We start from the raw sequence: 20,004 nt of genomic DNA on the forward strand, positions 1-20,004 counted from the left end.
CAAAGAAACTGCTGCACCACCAGTGAAGACAACATCATACCAAACCTGGAACACCTAAACTTCCAACTCCAAACCAGTGGTAAAACTACCATCAGAGGCACCCTCACCTATAGACCTTCACTGAACATGCCCTGGCTTCTGCAACGCCATCCCCAATTTCATCGCCCCACATGCCATTGACTCCAAGCACTACATCTTCCTCGATGACCCCAAAGATGCAAATTCAGTCAAACTCCTGGAAAGCATGAGCAACATCAGCCTCACCCAACTGGTCACCAACCCCACACACAGCGCAGTGCACACGCTGGGCCCTATCTTCACGGCCAGCGACAGAGCTAAGTACAGTCATGTCTCCAAAGTCACCTGCTCAGACCACGCCATTATCCACTTCCCCATCGCAGGATCCCCATGCACCAACACCAGGTCCCCAGTTCCTCCCACTGCAGCAGGAATAAAGTGACAGAGACCCAATGGATGAATGCCTTCAATACGACCTGGCCCGAATCCGCAACCAACCTTGAACATCCCATCCAGAATTTCTCCATCTGGATCACCAACTGCATCAACAGAGTTGCCCCCATCAAGCCAGCCAAGACCAGCAGATTTACCAAACAAGCCAGTTGGTATACACCAGAACTCAGGACAATGAAACGCAACTGCAAATTGCCAGAAAGAAGGTGGCACACTAGCAGAGATCCCACATACCAAGCCACCTTCAAGTCAGCCCCCAACCAATATTACCAACGCCTAAAAGGCACGAAAAGAGTTGCCCTAGCAGACCGCATTGAAGCAAGCTCCAACCACAGCAAGGAACTCTTTAGCATCGCCAGAGAGTTCTCCTGCCTGTCAGACACCAAAAACTAAATGTCCCCTTACCAGGAACTCCGTGACATGCTGACGGTCTACTTCCACACCAAGATATCAACCATGTACAGTAACTTTGAACCCTAACCCACCGACATCTACAACCTCCTCACACCAACCAACGCCACCCTCAACCACCCCTCACTTCATGGGAACAGCTCACCACACAGATTACCACAGCCATCACGAACTCCATCCACTCTGGAGCACCCGTGGACCCCTGCCCTCAATATTCCTTCAACAGCGTGAGCAAGGAAATCAGTGGCAATCTTGCCTTCATTCTCAATGCATCACCATGGTTGCCTTTTCCGACAGATGGAAACATGCAGAGGTCAGAACCCTGCCTTGTGGAATAACACTGGTGGCCCTCCAAGCTTGGACCCACACTGACAGACTAAGCCCGCAACCTCTGCATCATCCTGTACAGCAAACTCACCATGAAACGCAGTCTCCTCCGCCTGCTTTCACATCCTTTGCATGCTCCGAAAGATCTTGAGATGGCTCCCCATCAGCCCCAGGAAAACCACCACTCAAGCCTTAGTCACCAGCCATCTGGACTACAGCAACACACTCTACACAGAACTCACCACCCATCTCCTGAAGAGATTCCAGATGATACAGAACTCAGTTGCAAGACTCATCCTCCACCTTCCCAAACTGATCCACAACACCCCCCAACTCATGAACCTTCACTGGCTCCCCATTCAGAAAAGATACCAATTCAAGATGCTGACACACACCTACAATGTCTTCCACAACCAAGGACCAGCATACATCAACCACCGCCTGAACTTCCACCAGACACTCCAGACACCTGCACTCTGCCTCCTTCTCACACACTCCCGGCATCCTCTGAAGAGCCTTCTCCTACCTCGCTTCCAAGGCCTGGAATGACCTTTCCCTTCACCACGAACATCATCCTCTTTCCCAGAATTCAGAAAGGGACTCAAGACCTGGCTTTTTGACTGATCCCAGCAAGAACCCTTGCACCAGGATACCCTTGCGGGTAAGTAGCCACACTCTACAATTGATTGACCTCTGCCCTCATCCTACTCGACCTATCTCCCACCACATCCTATTCGAACGACTGCATAAAGCCGGCATCCAAGGACCTAGACTTTGCTGGATCTGCTTGTTTCTTACAAGCTACACCCAGTCTGTCAGCTTGGCTCTCTTCATCTCAGAAGACTCCAACCTCATCTGCAAAGTTCCTCAAGGCTTTTCACTCAACTCTAACCTGTTCAACACCTACATTGTGCCACTCACTAACATCCGTGTGAATGCAGTCAATGTTATATCCTATGCTGCAGATCCCCAGATACCCTCCGTCTCTGAAAAAATGCCAAACAACAAGATTTGTTTCTCCACAGGCATGGCGGAAGATGCCAAATGGATGAAAGCTAACCATTTCAAGCTCAAAGCAATAAAGATGGAAGTAGTTATGATTGCCAAAATGGCCTACCAAACTTGGACCTACAGCCCTCCTTGCAATCCATGCTAAAAACCGTGGACTAGTAATAGAGAACCAACTCACTATGACTGGCCGAGTGAAGGCAGCCCCTGCCTCCTGTTTCCACACATTCATGGTGCTCAAGAAGCTCTCCAAATGGCTCCCTACCAACACTCACAGAGCCGTCACCCAAGCCTTTATCACTAGCAAGCTGGACTACGGCAATGCATTCTATGTATGTCTGTTCACAGAAGGTGTAAGGCCATAAAAAACTACTCCCTGAACCCACATCATCCCAAACCTCAAAGAACTCCCCTGGCTCTCAATCAACAAACGAGCACTCTTCAAACTCCTCGTGCACACATTGGCCCCCACGTATCGCAACAACTACATAAACTTCCACAGCCCTCTAGACACTTCCGCTCAGCCGGGACTCCCAATCACACACTTCCCCCGCTTACCACATCCGGCAGTTGTGTCTTCTCCTACGCTCCTAACGCCCGAGACAACCTTTCCCTTTATACCAGAGCTGCCTCCTCAGTTTGTGAATTTTGCAAGAAATGGACAACCAGGCACAGCTCATGTAGTTCTTGTTTTCAGTACCAGGATACCCTGTCAGGTGAATTGTGTTCTGTATAAATACGCATAACATAACATTTTAGTGACATGCATTGTCACAGTGCTTATTGCCATCTCACCATTTTCTCCTGGAGAAACTCCTTTTATGTGCTACCAAGTTTGGTTGGTGAGCCGTTTCTCTTCCCACCCTGGAAGGAGAGTTACTCCAGCATTTTTCTGAAGCAAATCTCTAACAATTTCCAGCTTTGGAAAGAGTCACACTGAAGTTTGCGAAATGCTCACAAGTTTGTGATCATTCACAAACTGTCAACGCTAACTACACCTTGCTCCTCCCACTTCCCAGTTTTTGCTCTACATTTAACAGTGAGTAAAACTGTGCTTGACGAGAATTACACAGTGTTAAATCATTTAAACCTGGAAGGGATCATTTTGAAAATAGCTGTCAGGAATCAGTAGAGCCATTTACAGCAGTAAACATAGGTATAAGACCATAAATGGCTTTCTGACTGAACACTGAGACTTTTGACACCATAAAACACACGTAGGTTACTTGGGTGGGACCCAAATGGTTTTTAGATTTTAGATTGTTCAGAATTGAAAACATGGTAGCAGGGATTCGGACCCAATGCACCACTTTTCATTGACTAGTTTTGTTTGTAAATGTTGTAGAAAGACCTACTGAGTCTCAAAGAATTCTGAGAGCACCCGACAGGGCTAAAAAAATCATAAAAATGATACTAGACCCGCAGGTCGAGTAACTTAAATAATCTACTCGACCTAACTGTAATGTACTTGACCCGTAAACGGGTCTCAATTGTGTGATCCTAGGCAAATAGTTTACAGAGTCGCCTTTTTCTTAATTCTCACATATGATTGCACCTTCAAATAAGTTAGCTCAGCATTTCTGCAGTACAAAAAAACTCTTTTGTTTGTTTAAGTAGACTAAAGTTTGCTGCATGCATCACAAGAATCTTGCCCACATACCCATGAGGTCTAACCCACATAACATAGGACTTCTTTTAGTTTACTTACAACATTGCCATCAGGGCAGGAGTGTTCCTCAGTTTGTTTAAACACTCACTTTTAATAAATATATTACTAAACCATGATGTGGTAACATATTGTCATCACACACAGTAACTTTCTAAGCAATGTCCAAAAACCTCTCCACTCACTTGCTCCGCCGCCAGCACCCCGTCACCAGAACACCGCCACGCCGAATCCTGGGTTGTGATTCGGTGGTCGGTGTTGTGATGACGTGGAGCAGCCTCTTCTTCACCGCCGACCGCCAGTATGGCTGCTGGCGGCTCTCCGTCCGAAAAAGGGCAGAGGGCTGCTAGCAGTTATAATACGCTTGTCGGGAGACTGTCTGCACTGGCGGTCTTCGGCCTGGCAGAACTTTAGCGGTCTTGCAAAAAGACTGCCGAGGTCCAAATGAGGGCCTTAGTCATTTAAATGTTGCGTGTTAGGAAAAACCTGACACCCTAAATCCTTTTATCTTACATTCTAAGCAGCAGGTCACCTTACAAAGTCCTGGAACTCTGCAGTCAGAAGAAAAATTTATTGTAAGAAAAACTGACTTTTGACCTCTGTCTTTGAACACATACCAAATGTGACATAAGAACAACATTTAAATGCATCTTTTATTGCCCCTCCACTTTTCAACTGAACAGAACACCTGTTCAGTTTCAACTCGCCAGAGGGGACGAGTAAGTATTAAAAATAGCTCAACGTAGTCAAATAAGACTCACCAATGCGTGTGGTCGAGTGGATTTTTCTACCACTGCCCGAGTACTATGCCCGAGGTTAGCTTTAGACACGAGTTCTATGTAATGTCAAACGCCAACTGTATGTGCATAAAGAAGATAAGTGGTAAATTATGGGGGGGGGGGGGTATCTCTGCCCAAAGGGGGGTGTCAACACCTTCAGTATATGTTTAGCTGCTCCTTTTTTTACCTGTTGATGAAAGTCCTAGTTGTCTTGATGTTGTAGCTCTGGCTGGACAGTGACCGTATTGTGTGTGTTTTACTATGTTGCACTGTGTGTGATCTCCATTCGGTGCCACGGCATGCCTTGACTGCTTGTCTTTACTACTTCACTGCCCTTGTGAGTCAATTACTCAAAGGAATGACTTGGTTATTCAGTTGCAATGTAGTGGACACCAATAAAATGTCTCACCAGATCTTGGACCTGACAGCTCCTGTTCTGGCCAGCACTTTTTCCAGCTCCGATTCATTGCACTGCCCTTGAATCCCTTAAATTTTGATTTTCACAAAGATGATCTCTCTGACTCCTCCATGTCACAGGTCAGGCATTTCCCTCTCTAAACGCTTCTTGTGCCACATGTGACGAAGCATTATTGTGGTTTTTAACTTTTCATGTCTCCACGCTCACTGGTTCAACTATCTTTTCATGTGGCCATTGGGGTCCAGAGGTCAACTGCTCTAAGCACACACTGGTTTCTCGCTCATTCCCAGAAGTCAATATTTCAGCTCTCTCACTAAATCTCTCAATATCTGGAATGTCTCACTGTTGTCAATTCTTTACACCAGCTGCTCTAGATTCAAAGTCAATGCAGAAATGTTTTTACAACTCTAGAAAAGAATACAGCATCAGCAGGATTTATTGTGAGAACTGCAACCTGTTAAGCATTCATGCTTGAGTTTTATAGCTATTGCTAAAAATGGCTGCCACAAAGTCTCGAAAAAGGTTGATCCTCTAAAGAAAAATCTAGTTCCTTGCAAGATGTCCTCCCTGCTTCTAGTGGTCTACCACACAAGTCCGTACGTTACCGTCTGTGCCCTCTGACACCAATCCAGCAGTTTCTCTTCTTGTGCTGTGGCGTTTCCTTGTTTTAGTTTAATGACAAAACATGAAGTATGATCTGCCCATCAAAGAATATGTATATCCATCTCTGAATAAAGTGATTGTGTTTCTTTTTCAGCTGCAAAGCACCACAGCCTTTTTACCACACACCACCTGCGGAGTCATATGCCAGAGGTTCTATCAGTAAATCTTCAGAGCTGCCAAACTCCGCACGTCTTGCATCTGGTAAGTCATATTGGTATATCACTGGGAATAACTCTTAATATCAAGGGACAGAGAGGATTATGATGGTCTATCACACTTCCTCCTAAGTCATAAGTGTACACAACAAAGTGTGGTGTTCTGGAAAAAACATGAATTTGTGGGGCTACAATTATCCTTATAATGATTTATCTCATTAGGTCCAGGGATTATCCTTATCAGATGCTCAGACCCTCACCTACCGAGGAGTCATGCTTCATCATCCGGTCGTGCTCCACGTTGATTGTGGTGTACACTAAGCAATGGGCTCCAAAGGAGCAGTTTTTTGGAGATTTTTGTTTTATTTTTTATGTGCGTGGTCGAAAGAACAATGCTTTTATCTGTTTGCTACGTGTTTGAAGTAAAAAATTGGAGACTGGGTGATTTATAGCTAAAATTGCCTATAAATAACCTGTAGACTGTTTTAATGTTAGTTGGTTGTATCAATGGTAAGATTAAAAAAAAAATGTTGTGGACTAGCTTGGCTTAATCATCCCACAAGTCCAATGAAATTAATTAGTGGTCTGTGCATCCTGATAAGGACAAACCCTAGCCCTGATGGGGTAAATCATTACAGTGATAATTGTAACCCTACATATTGCTGTTTTCTATGGGACGCTACACCTTGTGTGTACCATTCATAATACCCCCAGCTGATCACCCTCCTAGGAAGACCGCTCCTCACTGCTCCCTCTTCTAACCCTCTTCTCAGCTGTGTTTGTGTAGATAAATATATGTAGTGGGGAACAAGGTATCGTCTTTGCCAGTATGTTGGTCTTGTGAGACATTTTGTTCAGTTACAGGGGGCTTAAAGCTCATCCATTGTAAACTATTGGTTAGCTTTGTCATCATTCTTATTTCTTTGCTTCTCTTTATTTTGCACTTGCCGTGTCACTACCTCTTCGTATGCTGCCCTCTGCCCTGGGGCCTGACTCAAGTACTGTTTCCTTGCCCACTGTGTGTCCTTCTGTTGCTCGCTTTCAGAATTCAGAGGTCATTTATTTATCTTCCTGTTGTTGGTTGCCCTATCACTCCTTTGTTATATTGCTTTCCTCTCTCCCATATTGTGATGCTTGCCCTTTCCCAAAGCATTCTTTTGTTTGTCCTGTCGTCCCACTCCACCTTCTGAGTTGTTGCTGCTTGCCTGTCCAGTTGCTTGCTCCGTTGCTTGCTCCGTTGCTTTTGCTTGACTTGTCATCGTTGCTTGCCCCTTTATTCCTGTTTGCTCTGGGCCTACTGCTCCACTCATGGGCTGAGTTGCTTGTTCCGTCCCCCCACCATCCTCCCTGATTAACTTGCTTGCCTCGTTTACTTCCTGACCCCTTTCCGCCTCACCTGCTTTGTTGTTGTTTGCCCCATCTCCCTGCCCTCCTGCATTGTGTTGTTTGCCTAATCCCTCTGCTCCCTCCTGTGTTGTCACTTGCCCTGTTGCCCCACTCATGTTATCAAGCCTGCCCTACCCCTCCTGCCAGGAAACAAAGCCCTATGCTGCATCACAGCACTATTTTTCTAATTTTAGCCAAGCTGTGCTGCCCTGCGCTGCTGTACAACATAGCTAAAAGACATTGACAAAGCTATTAGGTCTCACATAAGCAAGACCTACTGGCTTTGTTAGTTTGTTGAAGATAAATGCTAAAGCCTGATACCTCGCTAAAGCGATCCATTTCTTTCATAAGAAGATACTTTGTTGGGTTGCTCAAGAACACCAAGATGTTGTCAGTTTATAGGGCAAGTCGGTGGTTTTTCCTGATGATCTTTTTTCCTGTAAAGTTTGTGTTGCACCTCACACTCTGCCATCTGCTCTATATACAGAGGGGAAAGGAAGGGAGAGAGAGGGCTGTCCTGTCTTATGCCTGAGTATGTTTATTGGTAGTGACATGGCCCCGTCTATGCTACCTCTTCTGTGTGGAGTGTGATAGTTGTTAAAGATCCATCTAAGAAAGATTGAGCCAAATTCAGGCAAGTTTCTCTCATGGGCTAGCATTCTTGTGAAGACTTGAGTGTTCACATTCAGGAGACTGGCCTGTATGAAGAGTAATTTTGTGATCTTACCCCAGTTTGGGCAGTGATCCATGTCAAACAATGTTTCTTCGTCTATTGTTCCCTCTACCTTATCTGTGAGGTGCAATGTCTTTTTACTATTACCATAGCAATGCCAGCCTGAATAAAAACCAGTCTGGGCTGGATCTGTTGGGTGTGACATGAGTGGATGCAGTCTTTGGGCTAGTATGCTGGTGAAGAGTTTGGTAACTACAGTCTGGAGATCGGCCTTATGAAGAGTTTGAGTATTGTGTATTACTTTCCTTGGTTTGTCTAGACAGTAGCCAGGTTAAATGTAGTAATTAAAGACCCAGAACCCATTGGAATTCATCACTACAAAAGACTAAACTGGGTGCGCTGTCAGGGCACATTACCTGTGCGCCTCCTCTGTTTGTACCTCATAAGCACCTGCCTGTGCACCTCCTGTTTGTATCTACCAGGTGAACGTCTCAAAATGAATCTTGTGATTCCTGTATTGCCAACCATGGCCGTTTGACTGTCAGACCGTTATCTGATTTCGGATCTGTGCAGACAACGAGTCGCTGCGTGCTTTGGCTAACAGTGAGCCCTGTAGAGTGAGTATGCAACCATAGGTGTGTGTGTGTGTGTGTGTGTGTGCAATGCACAGAAAGGTGTTGGCACTTCAGAGGATCCAGTGTGAACAGAAAAAGGATTGTGAAGAGGAGTGTGAATGGAGTTTTCTTTGTTATATACTTCCTGAAGAGTTTCCTTTTTTCTACACTTCCTGAAGAGTTACATTTATGCTACACTTCCTCAAACGTAAGTGACAGCATCATGTCCTGATCTATCTCTGTTTCCACAATTTGTTCTTCTTTAAATGAAATCTTGTCCATGTGCATTACTTTGTGAACACTGGTAGTTATCAATTGTTTCTGAAGTAAAGATGGGATGTGCTCAACAGAACTTTTAGTTAAATATTTGTGTATGGTATAAGTTTTAACATTGGTAAAGAAGAGATGACTTTTACAACCAGATAAATATTCCATTTAGCAGTTTTCATTCTCTTTACATCCAACAGGAAACAAGTCTTGAATGCACAAAACGATTATATATAATGAAGATAATGCTGTAAATCTGTAAAAGCTGTCATAAATAATGAGATCCAGTATTCGGGACAATATCAGTGCAATCAGCGACAGAGGAACCTGAACGTAAACTGACAGATCCTGGAAGAAGGAGTCAAGGCCAAGTCAGTGGCTATAAGAAGTGACCTCTACAAAATTAAGGCAACAACACTGACAAACCACCTCCTGTATAAACTGGTGTCAACCACTAGCTTTGATCGTGGGATCAGTGTGGGGTGACTACAGCTGTTCTCTGCTTTCTAGAATGATAAAAGACCACCATCCAATGCTCTAGGTGTATTGTAAACCCTTTCTGTCCAGACTACAGCAACCAGAGAAAAGCACAACACTGAAGGGTAAAGGAAGGAGGCTTCTGCTAAATAAAACACAGAGAACTGACCCTGTTTCCACAAACAGGAGAAGAAAGGATCTTTACCCGCAAGTATGGGAAACCATTGTCCCATTTAAAGACAGTCAACCAAAATAGAAGCCTTACACATATTATGCATGTGGATCTAGTGTGCAAAATGTGTGAGAATAACACAAGTGCTTTATCAACCATGTTGGCCCTTCAGGAAACTCAGCCACAGGATGTAGAAAAATGTATACCTGACCCAAACACAACCAAGAAAGAAAAAGCATACACATGCAGTCAGAGCTTTAGTTTGTCATCAGAACTAAAGCACTTTCAGCAAACGCACACAGCAGAAAAAAAAATCAAATGCAGTGAATGTATGAAGAGCTTCATTAATGTATCAGCACTACAAAGGCACCAGCAAACACACACAGGGGAAAAAACATTCAAGTGCAGTGAATGTGTGAAGAGCTTTAGGCTGTTATCACACCTACGAAGACATCAGCAAACACACACTGGGGAAAAGCCATTTAAGTGCAGTGAATGTGTGAAGAGTTTTAGTAATTTATCAAACCTACAAAGACACCAGAGAACACACACTGGGGAAAAGTCATTCAAGTGCAGTGAGCGTGCAAAGAGCCTTATTCACTCTGGACAACTAAAAGCGCGTCAGCGAAAACACACTGGGTTAAAACCTTTCAGGTGCAGTGAATGTGTGAGGAGCTTTGGTCACTTATCAACCCTAAAAAGACATCAGTGGACACACACAGGGGAAAAACCATTCAGGTGCAGTGAATGTGTGAAGAGCTTTAGGCAGTTATCACAGCTACAAACACATCATCAAACTCACACAGGGGAAAAACCATTCAGGTGCAGTGAATGTGTGAAGAGCTTTAGGAAGTTATCACAGCTACAAACACATCATCAAACTCACACAGGGGAAAAACCATTCAGGTGCAGTGAATGTGTGAAGAGCTTTGGTCAGTTAGCAACCCTAAAAAGACATCAGTGGACGCACACAGGGGAAAAACCATTCAAGTGCAGTGAATGTGTGATGAGCTTTAGTCGCTCAACACACCTACAAAGACATCATCGAACCCACACTGGGGAAAAACCGTTCAGATGCAGTGAATGTGTGAAGAGCTTTAGTTCTTTACCAAGCCTAAAACAACATCAGCGAACACACACGGGGGAAAAACCATACCATTGTAGTGAATGTGTGAAGAGCTTTAGTAATTTTTCCATACTCCAAGCACATCAACGAACACACACGGGGGAAAAACCATACCATTGTAGTGAATGTGTGAAGAGCTTTAGTAGTTTTTCCATACTCCAAGCACATCAACGAACACACACTGGGGAAAAGCCATACCATTGCAGTGAATGCAGAGGTAGTTTTAGTTGTTTCTCAACATTAAGAAAACATCATCGAACACACACAGGAGAAAAACCATTCAAATGTAGCAAATGTGTGAAGAGCTTTAATTCTTTATCACGCCTAAACAGCCATCAGCGATCACACAGACGGGAAACACCATACCATTGTAGTGAATGTGTGAAGAGCTTTAGTTGGTTATCGAGCCTACAAAGACATCAACGAACACACACCATCACTGAGTAAATAGAATGGATTAAATGTGCCAATTAGGTGCTGTACTGCCATTTGTTAAATTTTGTTTTGACCAATGACTTTGTGTTTCACCACTGCGCATATTAGTTGCTCAATGTTCACCAGTAGCACATGGTATGTTTTGTTCAGTTTAGCCGCCTATGGGCTTTGACATGGCATTAGCCATTGCTTTCTGTATTCAGTTTAGCCGCCTATGGGCTTTGACATTGCATTAGTCATTACATTCTGTATTCTGCCTATTGGCTTTGACATGCTGTATCCAGTCTAGCCGCCTATTGGCTTTGACATTGCATTCCTATTGGCTTTGACATGATGTATTCAATTTAGCTGCCTATTGACTTTGACATGCTATTAGATATTCTGCCTATGGGCTTTGACATGATATTATATATTGCATTTTGTATTCAGCTTAACTGCCTATTGGCTTTGACATGATATCATATATTACATTTTATATTCAGCTCAGCTGCCTATTGGCTTTGACATGATATTATACATTGCATTTTGTATTCAGCTCAGCTGCCTATGGGCTTTGACATGATATAAGACATTGCATTTTGTATTCAGCTTAGATGCTTATTGGCTTTGACATGACACTAGACATTGCATTTGATATTTAGGTTAGCTGCCCATTGCCTTTAACGTGGAGTTAGACATTGCAGTTGAGAATCCAAGCTGTATTTTTCCAAGCTGTGTTTTTGCACCAGAGAACCAAGATGTTTTTCTCACAGTAGACTAGACATGATAAGAGAGAGTACATGGGTGTTGTTTTTCTTCGCTTGAGCTTGGGAACAGGAGTAGTCTTGGAGACCTGGCCAGTCTCCAAAAGGCTTGCTCAGTTTCCCAGGTCTGAGAGGAGGGGGCACACCTTTGTAACGAATGTAACAGGCTGCAGAGAGTTAGATTCGAATCTGCTGGACCTCGTGCTGGAGCTTGGCGCCAGCTGGCAGCAATCCCGTGTGGGTAGATGAATCTCTTTCTCGCGGCTGACAGGGGTCATCAGCTTGCAGACCTTAGAAAGATGAAGCTGTAAATAGTTTCCCACACGGTGAAGTATTTGTTTTGCTTTGCATTCAATATCTTATAAATTTAACCTGCTGTGTATATTGCAAACTGATATATTTTGTTTGATTAACGCGGGCTTGAAAGCTACTAATTCGTCATACATAAAAATTGTGGTTGGTGAAGAATTAACAACAATAAAAGTCTTCTTTGACCTCACAAGTGCATTTCTAGTGTGTTATGTTAGTGCTTAGAAACTAGATAAGAGGAAAGCACTACAGGTGCATACCAATTTTACTATGTTGAGAAGGGAGAGGGCAAGTATTTCATCACTCGTTAGCAGGAGTAAAGTGCACAGAATCCTAAAGCCACCAAAACAGGTTCAGCAAGAACCTGGGGGATGTCTTGCAAAAGATGGTAATTTCCAACAGTGTATTTTCCCAACAATTGTTAATTTCTCTACATGTTGCAGGAAGAAACCATGAAAACCAGGAAAGACATTGTGAGTTTAGCACAATGTGGAATAAAAGGAATTAAAGTGTCTATGAAATAGATGTAGAAAGAAAAACATCCAAGCACACTTGATCACGCTAACTGTAAAATTGACACTAGGAATAATAGTGCATTGAATAAAGGGCCACCTACCAGTAGTTCTGGTTCTGCTTCATAGGATCTTCTTTGATACTCCTAAACAGTAGAATAATTCCCTGCAGTGTCCCAGAACACCTATTAATATGTAGTATTTGCAGTTACCTTCAAGACCCAGTTCTTTTTAAGCCTTAACGTAAAGTAGAGATGCTTATGTACATATGTATATAGAGATACTCCCACACCCATCCTTTAAAAAGTACAGTCAGTGAGGGGTCATTTATGGATTCACTGAACATTCCTATGATGAAGAACCAGGACTACAGGTGCAAAACATTTTCTTTTGCATTGTAGGGTCTTTATTGATCGTCATAAATGCTAGACTAGAATAGGAAGCTAACTCATTGACGAAGCGATTGGTAATTTATAGTCCAGCAGAACAGAAACGTAAAGAACCTTATTTAATAAGTTTTATAGAACTTGCTTCACCTACTCTAGCTTCTGCTTGATTATCAAACTCTAAACAATAGTGTTTGGCGAAGGTGTGGATAGATTTCCTTGCTGCAGCTCTACAGATGCCCACAACAGAAAACATTTGTTATTCATGACGTAGGACCTGCTTTTTCTCTTCTATAATGAGCTCTGGGTTTGCCTGGCAATAGTTGGTTTGTTTGAACGGTGGTAGCATAATGACATGCATGCCACTAGATATAGATTGTTTAAAGTAGCCATTTCTTCTCTTATGTGACCATAATTTATAAAGAATTGATTTGTATTTCTGATGTCCTTGGTTTCATCTAACAAAAATAAAGAAGAACCCTTCTGATATCTAACTAATTAAGAGCTCTTTCTGCTGGTTTAGAGGGCTTGGGAAAGAAGGTTGGGAAAGTAATGGTCAGATTGAAGTGGAATTCTGAGACAACTTTAGCCAGGAATGAAGGATGCTTTCTTCAAACTGCCCTATTCAAATGAAAAACAATTAATGCTTTCTTAAAGATAAATCATGGAACTCACTGACAGTTCTAGTTGAAGTGGCAGCAATTCAAAAGACAGTTTAGTTTTCCATGAAATATGCTGCAAAGTAGCTGTATGAATGTATTTAAAAGTAGGAGCCATTAATTTTGACAGTACCAGATATAACTCCTAAGTTGGAAGTGCATTTTTAACACGAGGGAAGACTTTTTTTAAGAACTTCTAGAAAATGTTTTAGGGTGGGTAATTTAAAGAACGAAAGCCACAGGATGCACTTTATGGAACAGATTTGTAACTTGGCTTTTGGTTGATGCAGTGGATAACGAAACAAAGCTTTGTCTTGACATGAAGTTGGGTTTTGTCCTTTAGTGTGCTATCATATACAAAATCTTTACCATTTGAGAGCATAACATGGATGGGTATTTCGCTTCTTTTAGTGTAGCCATACAAACCTGGGGTGCATTCAGGTATCCATATTGTTCGTCTCAGAGACAATGGTTTCCTTTGTGGTGTGGATGAAACTGTAGAAGTGCCAACATTCTGAATGTTTTCCTTTTGAATGTATTTGTTAAGAAAACACAGATCAAATACTGGATGATGTTGGATTGTTTTTGGGGACTAGAAAACTGAAGTAAACTCCTTTGTTTCTTTGATGCAAAGGTTCTATTGTGCCTGATTTAGTTGTTCTGTAGGATACAGGTTTCTTGCTCCAGCAGCAAGAGGAAGAAATTAAGTGTTGATTTTGAAGCGGATTAAGTAGCCCCTTTCTATAATGTTGAGTATCCATTTGTCTGTTTTTGTTTTCCACTCTTCCAAGTGGAATGCCAGCACTTCCCCCATAAGAGTGGATAACTATCAGCGGGGCTGTTAGAGAATCACTGGAAATTGCTAGATGAGTTTCTCCCTCTAGAATATGAGTTTCTGGGAAGTGGCAGTTTCTTACTTTGATACGACATTGGTGTTGCTGATCCTCCCCTTGCTTTTATTGCTAAGGCCATTTTTGATGTTGCAGTCTGTGCTGGAAAAAACAACGTTCTTTTGGACTGTACTGTTTACAGAATGCTTCTTCAATCCCAACAGATGTTAGAGTTTCCACTTGATACGGAGCACCTTTTTGACCATATGTTGGCCAAAGAGGGCTATAATTATAAGTTGCAGCACTAATTACAAATCATAATCATCTCCCTAAGGTTTTTCCCAAGAAGTATTGTCACAATTGCGTTTTTCCAATGTGCTGATGCTGTTCCTCACATTTCCTTCCTAGTGATACCAATTCTCTTGCTTTCTCTCTCAGGAGCAGCAGTTGATTCAGGATCTGAAGGATGTTTTCATCTCACAGCTGTGACAATGACTGAATCAGGCTTTGGGACTATTTTTAGATTTTCTGGATCTTTTTGTGGTGGTTTCTATTTCTTCAGTAGACGCGGAGTTGTTGAGTGAGAAGCTTATCCTCTGCCAGTCTTCAAAGTCTTGAGACTAATTGTAAGAGAGGGTGGGGTGCTGTTCTAGATTGTAATGTTTCCAGAATTACAGATACCGATGACTGAGGTGCTTCACGGAATATGTTAAGCTTGGTTGCTCTTCTACTAGTACCTCATGGAAGGTGATATTGTATTGGTAATACTCTGGAAGAGGATTGAGATGGTGATGCAGGTGATGTTGTAGTGTATGAAGACAGATCAGATATGTGCATGGTGATCTGGGCCTTCTTTTAAGGGAGGCGCTTGGAGATGTTCTTCTAGGTGTTTGTGGTGAAGGTGGTTTCCACATGTGTATAATGACATTGAAGTGGCCTTTGACATCTTTTTTGGAAGTGATTAGCCCAAAAGGCTATGGCGACATTGTATTGTCTCTTCAAATGGTATTGTTGGGGTGACTGCACTGTACAACAAGGGTGCAGGGTTCAGAGAAGGTGTGTCTGCATGCGGGACAGACAGATGTTTCTTTCCTTTATCTCTTTAATATCATGGAGTACCTCCTACAGGTGAAAAGTTTATTGTGGTTGGAGTATGTTTGGGGAGGTGGTGATAGGCTTTCCGTGTCCACTTAAGGGCAAGGATCAATTGACACAATTTTTCTAAGAGATGTTTGTTTTGAAAGGCATCAAGGCAAATCCAGATCTGTGACTGGGAGTCTTTGAAAAGTTTCAACACTCCGTCCATCATTTTATTTTGTGATATTTCCTTGTGTGCCCCCACGCCCAGACGTGAGTCCCTTGCTTTCTGCGCCACTGGATTCAATTTAGCCTGGCTGATGAATGGTGATACCCTAAAACTGGTCCCATGATACTAAAATCCTGTCCAGGGAGGACCTGGCTTGGCAGTTCAGGCTGGACTGTTCCATTAGGAGCAGGGTCAAAACTGATTTGCATATAGCTGGGTCTGAACTGGGGTGACATGGCAAGAAAAACAACAATGGATTAAACCCAGATCTGTGACTGGGGGTGAGTGTTTGAAAAGTTTCAACACTCCATCCATCATTTTATTTTGTGATATTGCCTTGGGTGCCCAAAGTGGCTAGGGTATGCCTAGACGTGGGTCCCTTGCTTGCTGCACCACTGGATTCAAGCTAGCCTGGCTGATGAAGGGTGATACCCTGAAACTGGTCCCAGGATGCTTGAATCCTGTCCAGGAAGGACCTAGCTTGGAAGTTCGGGCTGGACTGCTCCCGTTGGGAGCAGGGTCAAGACTGATTTGCATATAGCTGGATCCAAACTGGGGTGACGTGGCAAGCAAAATAATAATGGTTTAAACTTAGATCTGTGACTGGGGGTAAGTGTTTGAAACGTTTCAACACTCTGTCCATCATTTTATTTTGTGATATTATCAAGGCAAATCCAACAGATTAGGCCAGCTGCGGCATCGTGGGCCAGCTACGGTGTCGGGAAGACCCGCAAACAGTACATTGGAAATGCAGGGCATCATGATCCTTATGAGGAGGTCTGGTTTGTGGTGTTGCAGGCATCTGTTCACGAGGTCAGTGCAGGGGTAGTCGGGCTGATGATGAAATCAGGAGGGCTGGTGTTGATGGCGTTGGGGCTGCAGTGCTAACTGGGACAGTAGCTTTGCACTGAGCAGTAAGGTTAACTTAGAAGGCAATGTGTAAAGTATAGGTGCAGAACGTATACCATAACACAGTGAAAATACCACAAAAAGACACCACACAGGTTTAGAAAAAATAGAGAATATTTATCTGAATAAAATACAGTTGAAACAAGCAAATTCCAATGTACACAGGCAAAGTTATGAATTTTTAGAGATTAAATCCAACTAAAGTGCCTAGAAACACAATAGCTCCAACTGGGGCTATCGTGGCGTAGTTGATGGAGCTGTTCCCAACAATCCGACACCACCAGTGCAGGTCACAGAGTCACATGGACCCCCAGGTACAGTACCTTTTGAAAACGAAGAGTCAAAAAAAGGTGTTGCTGAAGTTGGTGCGGCGTCGGTCCTTTACAGCTTTCGAGGAAAGAGGCGTCAGTTCTCTGCTGCAGGGGGAGATCGGCGCCCCGATGCTTCAGTTCCGTGTGACCCGGCAGGGTCGCTGGTTCCAGTCCATCAGGACGTGATGTGTCGACTTTGCAGTGTCGCAATGACCCTGAGTGATGTCATCGGAGTCGCGACAACGTCGGACTTGCATTTCAAGGCACGATCGTTTCATGCAGCAAGGTCCACCAAGCAGGCTGCAGCGTCGCTGAAGTTGTTCTGGAGTCACTGTAGTCGGGTACTAGCAAAAAGCTAGTAGTTCAAATCTTTGATGTCCCTGAGACTTCAGAACAGGAGGCAAGCTAAATCCAATCCCGTGGAGAGCACTTTTGGGGGGAGGCAGAGTCCTTCCAGCACAGTCAGAGGCCACCAGGGCAACAGTAGGGTAGCAGTCTTTCTCAGCAAAGCAGTCCAGAGAGTCCTTTGGGCAGCCAGGCAGGCCTTCTGACAGAGTTCAGGCGCAGCTCCAGAACTGTCTGGGTTGCTGGGGTCAGAGAACCAGTTTATATACCCAAAATGCTGTTGAAGTGGTGGAGCCTTCAAAGAATGGTTTTAAAGTGCACAAGTTTCCCTTTTAGCCCAGTCCTGTCTGCTAGGGTCCCAGTGGGGGTTGTCAGTCCTTTGTGTGAGGGCAGACCACTGGCCTTTGAAATGTACGTGTCAGGCCCTTCACCCTTCCGGCCCACAAAGACCCATTCAGTATGCAGATGAATGCAGATGTGACTGAGTGTCCTGTGTTTGTGGTTGTCTGGGTGAAATGCACAAAGGAGCTGTCAACCAGCAAAGATCAGGCGTTGATTGGAAACAGGATGTAAGGTGCAGATGGTTTTAAGTGCAGAGAAGTTCTCAATTTCTAAAAGTGGCATTTCTAAAATATTAATAGCAGATGGTTTTAAGTGCAGAGAAGTTCTCAATTTCTAAAAGTGGCATTTCTAAAATATTAATATAAAGTCCAACCTCACCAATAAGCAGGATTTTCTTGTTAAATATGACCTGGATACCCCTTTCAGATCAGAAGCTACCACTCAAAAAGTATATAAGGGCAGGCCTAATGCTAGTCTATCAAAAGAGCAGGTCTCACAGTAGTGGAACATGAAGTTAGGAGTTTTTCACTACCAGGACATATAAACCACATATGCACATGTCCTGCCTTTTACCTACAGAGCACCCTGCCCTATGGGTTACCTAGGACCTACGTTAGGGGTGACGTGTAGAAAAAGGGGAGTTTAAGGCTTTGCATGTTCTTTTAGATGCCAAGTCGAAGTGGCAGTGAAACTGCACACCCAGGCCTTGCAAATTGCAGGCCTGAGACATGGATAAGGGGCTACTTATGTGGGTAGCTCAATCAGTGCTGCAGGCCCACTAGTAGCATTTAATTTACAGACCCTGGGCACATGTAGTGCACTTTACTAGGGACTTATAAGCAAATCAAATATGCCAATTGGGGGTGAACCAATGTTACCATGTTTAAGGGAGGTAGCATATGGACTTTAGCACTGGCTAGCAGTGGTAAAGGGTGCAGAGTCCTAAAACCAGCATAAATAGTGTCAGAAAAGTGGAGGGATGCAGACAACAAGTTGGGGAATGACCAACCTAAGGCTGTCAGGTCTAACAAGAGCAAATAGCAGTGATAGCCCTAATCCCCCCATCTAGTCCAAGGAAGGAAGCTCATTCCCCATACCTGTGTTCAGAGGTAAGGAAGAGGTCTGTTAGTCTGCTAGGAGTCCTCGTAGACACAGAGGAAACAGAAAGTTTCAGCAGAAACTGCGACGACGTGCAGCACGAGTTGGCAAGCTGGCTGGAATGTCCCCTCTAAGATGGTGTGGGCAGTGTGATGTTTTATAATAACATATCTGTTGTTTTAAGAACTTCCCTGATGTGACAACACATATTTTTCCGTGTAGGGTAGACAATGTACCCTTTGGATTGTCAATACCAGGTAAATATTGTGTGCAGCCTTGGGTTAAGCACAGGATGAAAATGTTAGACAAAGAAATGAATAACAGATTCTGAATGGAAGGACAACTGATATTAAGAATAAAAACTTCTCCACTCGAATGAAACTTTTCTAAAATAATAGAAGGTTATCACACAGTGTGTGGGTCAGTGACTTCCATTAATGATCCATCACTCTTCTGGAGAGAAGCTTTGTGCCCAGCCTGGTTATCACACAGTGTGTGGGTCAGTGACCTCCCTTAGTGATCCCTCGATCTTCTGAAGAGAAACTATGTCCTTGGCCTGATTATCACGCAGTGCGTGGGTCAGTGACTTCCATTAATGATCCCTCACTCTTCTGGAGAGAAGCTTTGTCCTAGGACTGGTTATCACAGTTTGTGGTTCAGTGACTTCCATTAATGATCCCTCGCACACATCAATATAAATCATTCAAACAATTATGCCTCCATCTCAATATAAGTACCACTCATGATAGAATAGAATTTAAACAGTAATCTGCACGTTTGAATAACCAGCATGGCTTTTAAGAAGGACGTACAAACTGGAACATGACAATTTCAGAGCTTCTCATTTGTAATAAGTGTGTGAGACAGTGTCTCAGAAAGATTTTAAGTTTGCAGCAAAAATGTTTGAAAGAGTTTTGTTTTACCCTTCAAATGGGACTACATGCCTCAATCTGCAAGAGACCAGTGTTTGACAGATCACACAACTGGGGCAACAGCAAAGGCAGCAATTGTGTCAATCCTTTCTGATTCTTCTCTAGTACTGTACTTTCTCTGAGGCAAAATGAGCATTTTTGCTGCACAGAATCATACAGCTTCTACACACATATACCTTCTGCTTTGTGCACGCACAACCTCCCTGCACTGCACCTACCCACAGTTTTGTTCAAAATGATTTTGCCTTGTCATATTGTTGCATACGTATTGTAT

At 43.4% G+C, this 20,004-nt stretch overlaps 1 protein-coding gene across 1 annotated transcript in view; it reads left to right on the forward strand.

The window, feature by feature from the left end:
• LOC138287337 (zinc finger protein 850-like) overlaps positions 1–13,402 on the forward strand; it is an 89,130-nt gene extending 75,728 nt beyond the window's left edge. The window contains exons 5-6 of the mRNA XM_069227694.1: positions 9,827–10,057; positions 10,142–13,402. Of these exons, the coding sequence (XP_069083795.1) occupies positions 9,827–10,057; positions 10,142–11,060 (1,150 nt within the window). The 3' untranslated portion in view covers positions 11,061–13,402. The remainder of the gene's footprint in view (positions 1–9,826; positions 10,058–10,141) is intronic.
• The last annotated feature ends 6,602 nt before the right edge of the window (positions 13,403–20,004 follow it).

This window comes from Pleurodeles waltl, chromosome 4_1, assembly GCF_031143425.1.
Source record: "Pleurodeles waltl isolate 20211129_DDA chromosome 4_1, aPleWal1.hap1.20221129, whole genome shotgun sequence".
Lineage (NCBI taxonomy): Eukaryota > Metazoa > Chordata > Amphibia > Caudata > Salamandridae > Pleurodeles > Pleurodeles waltl.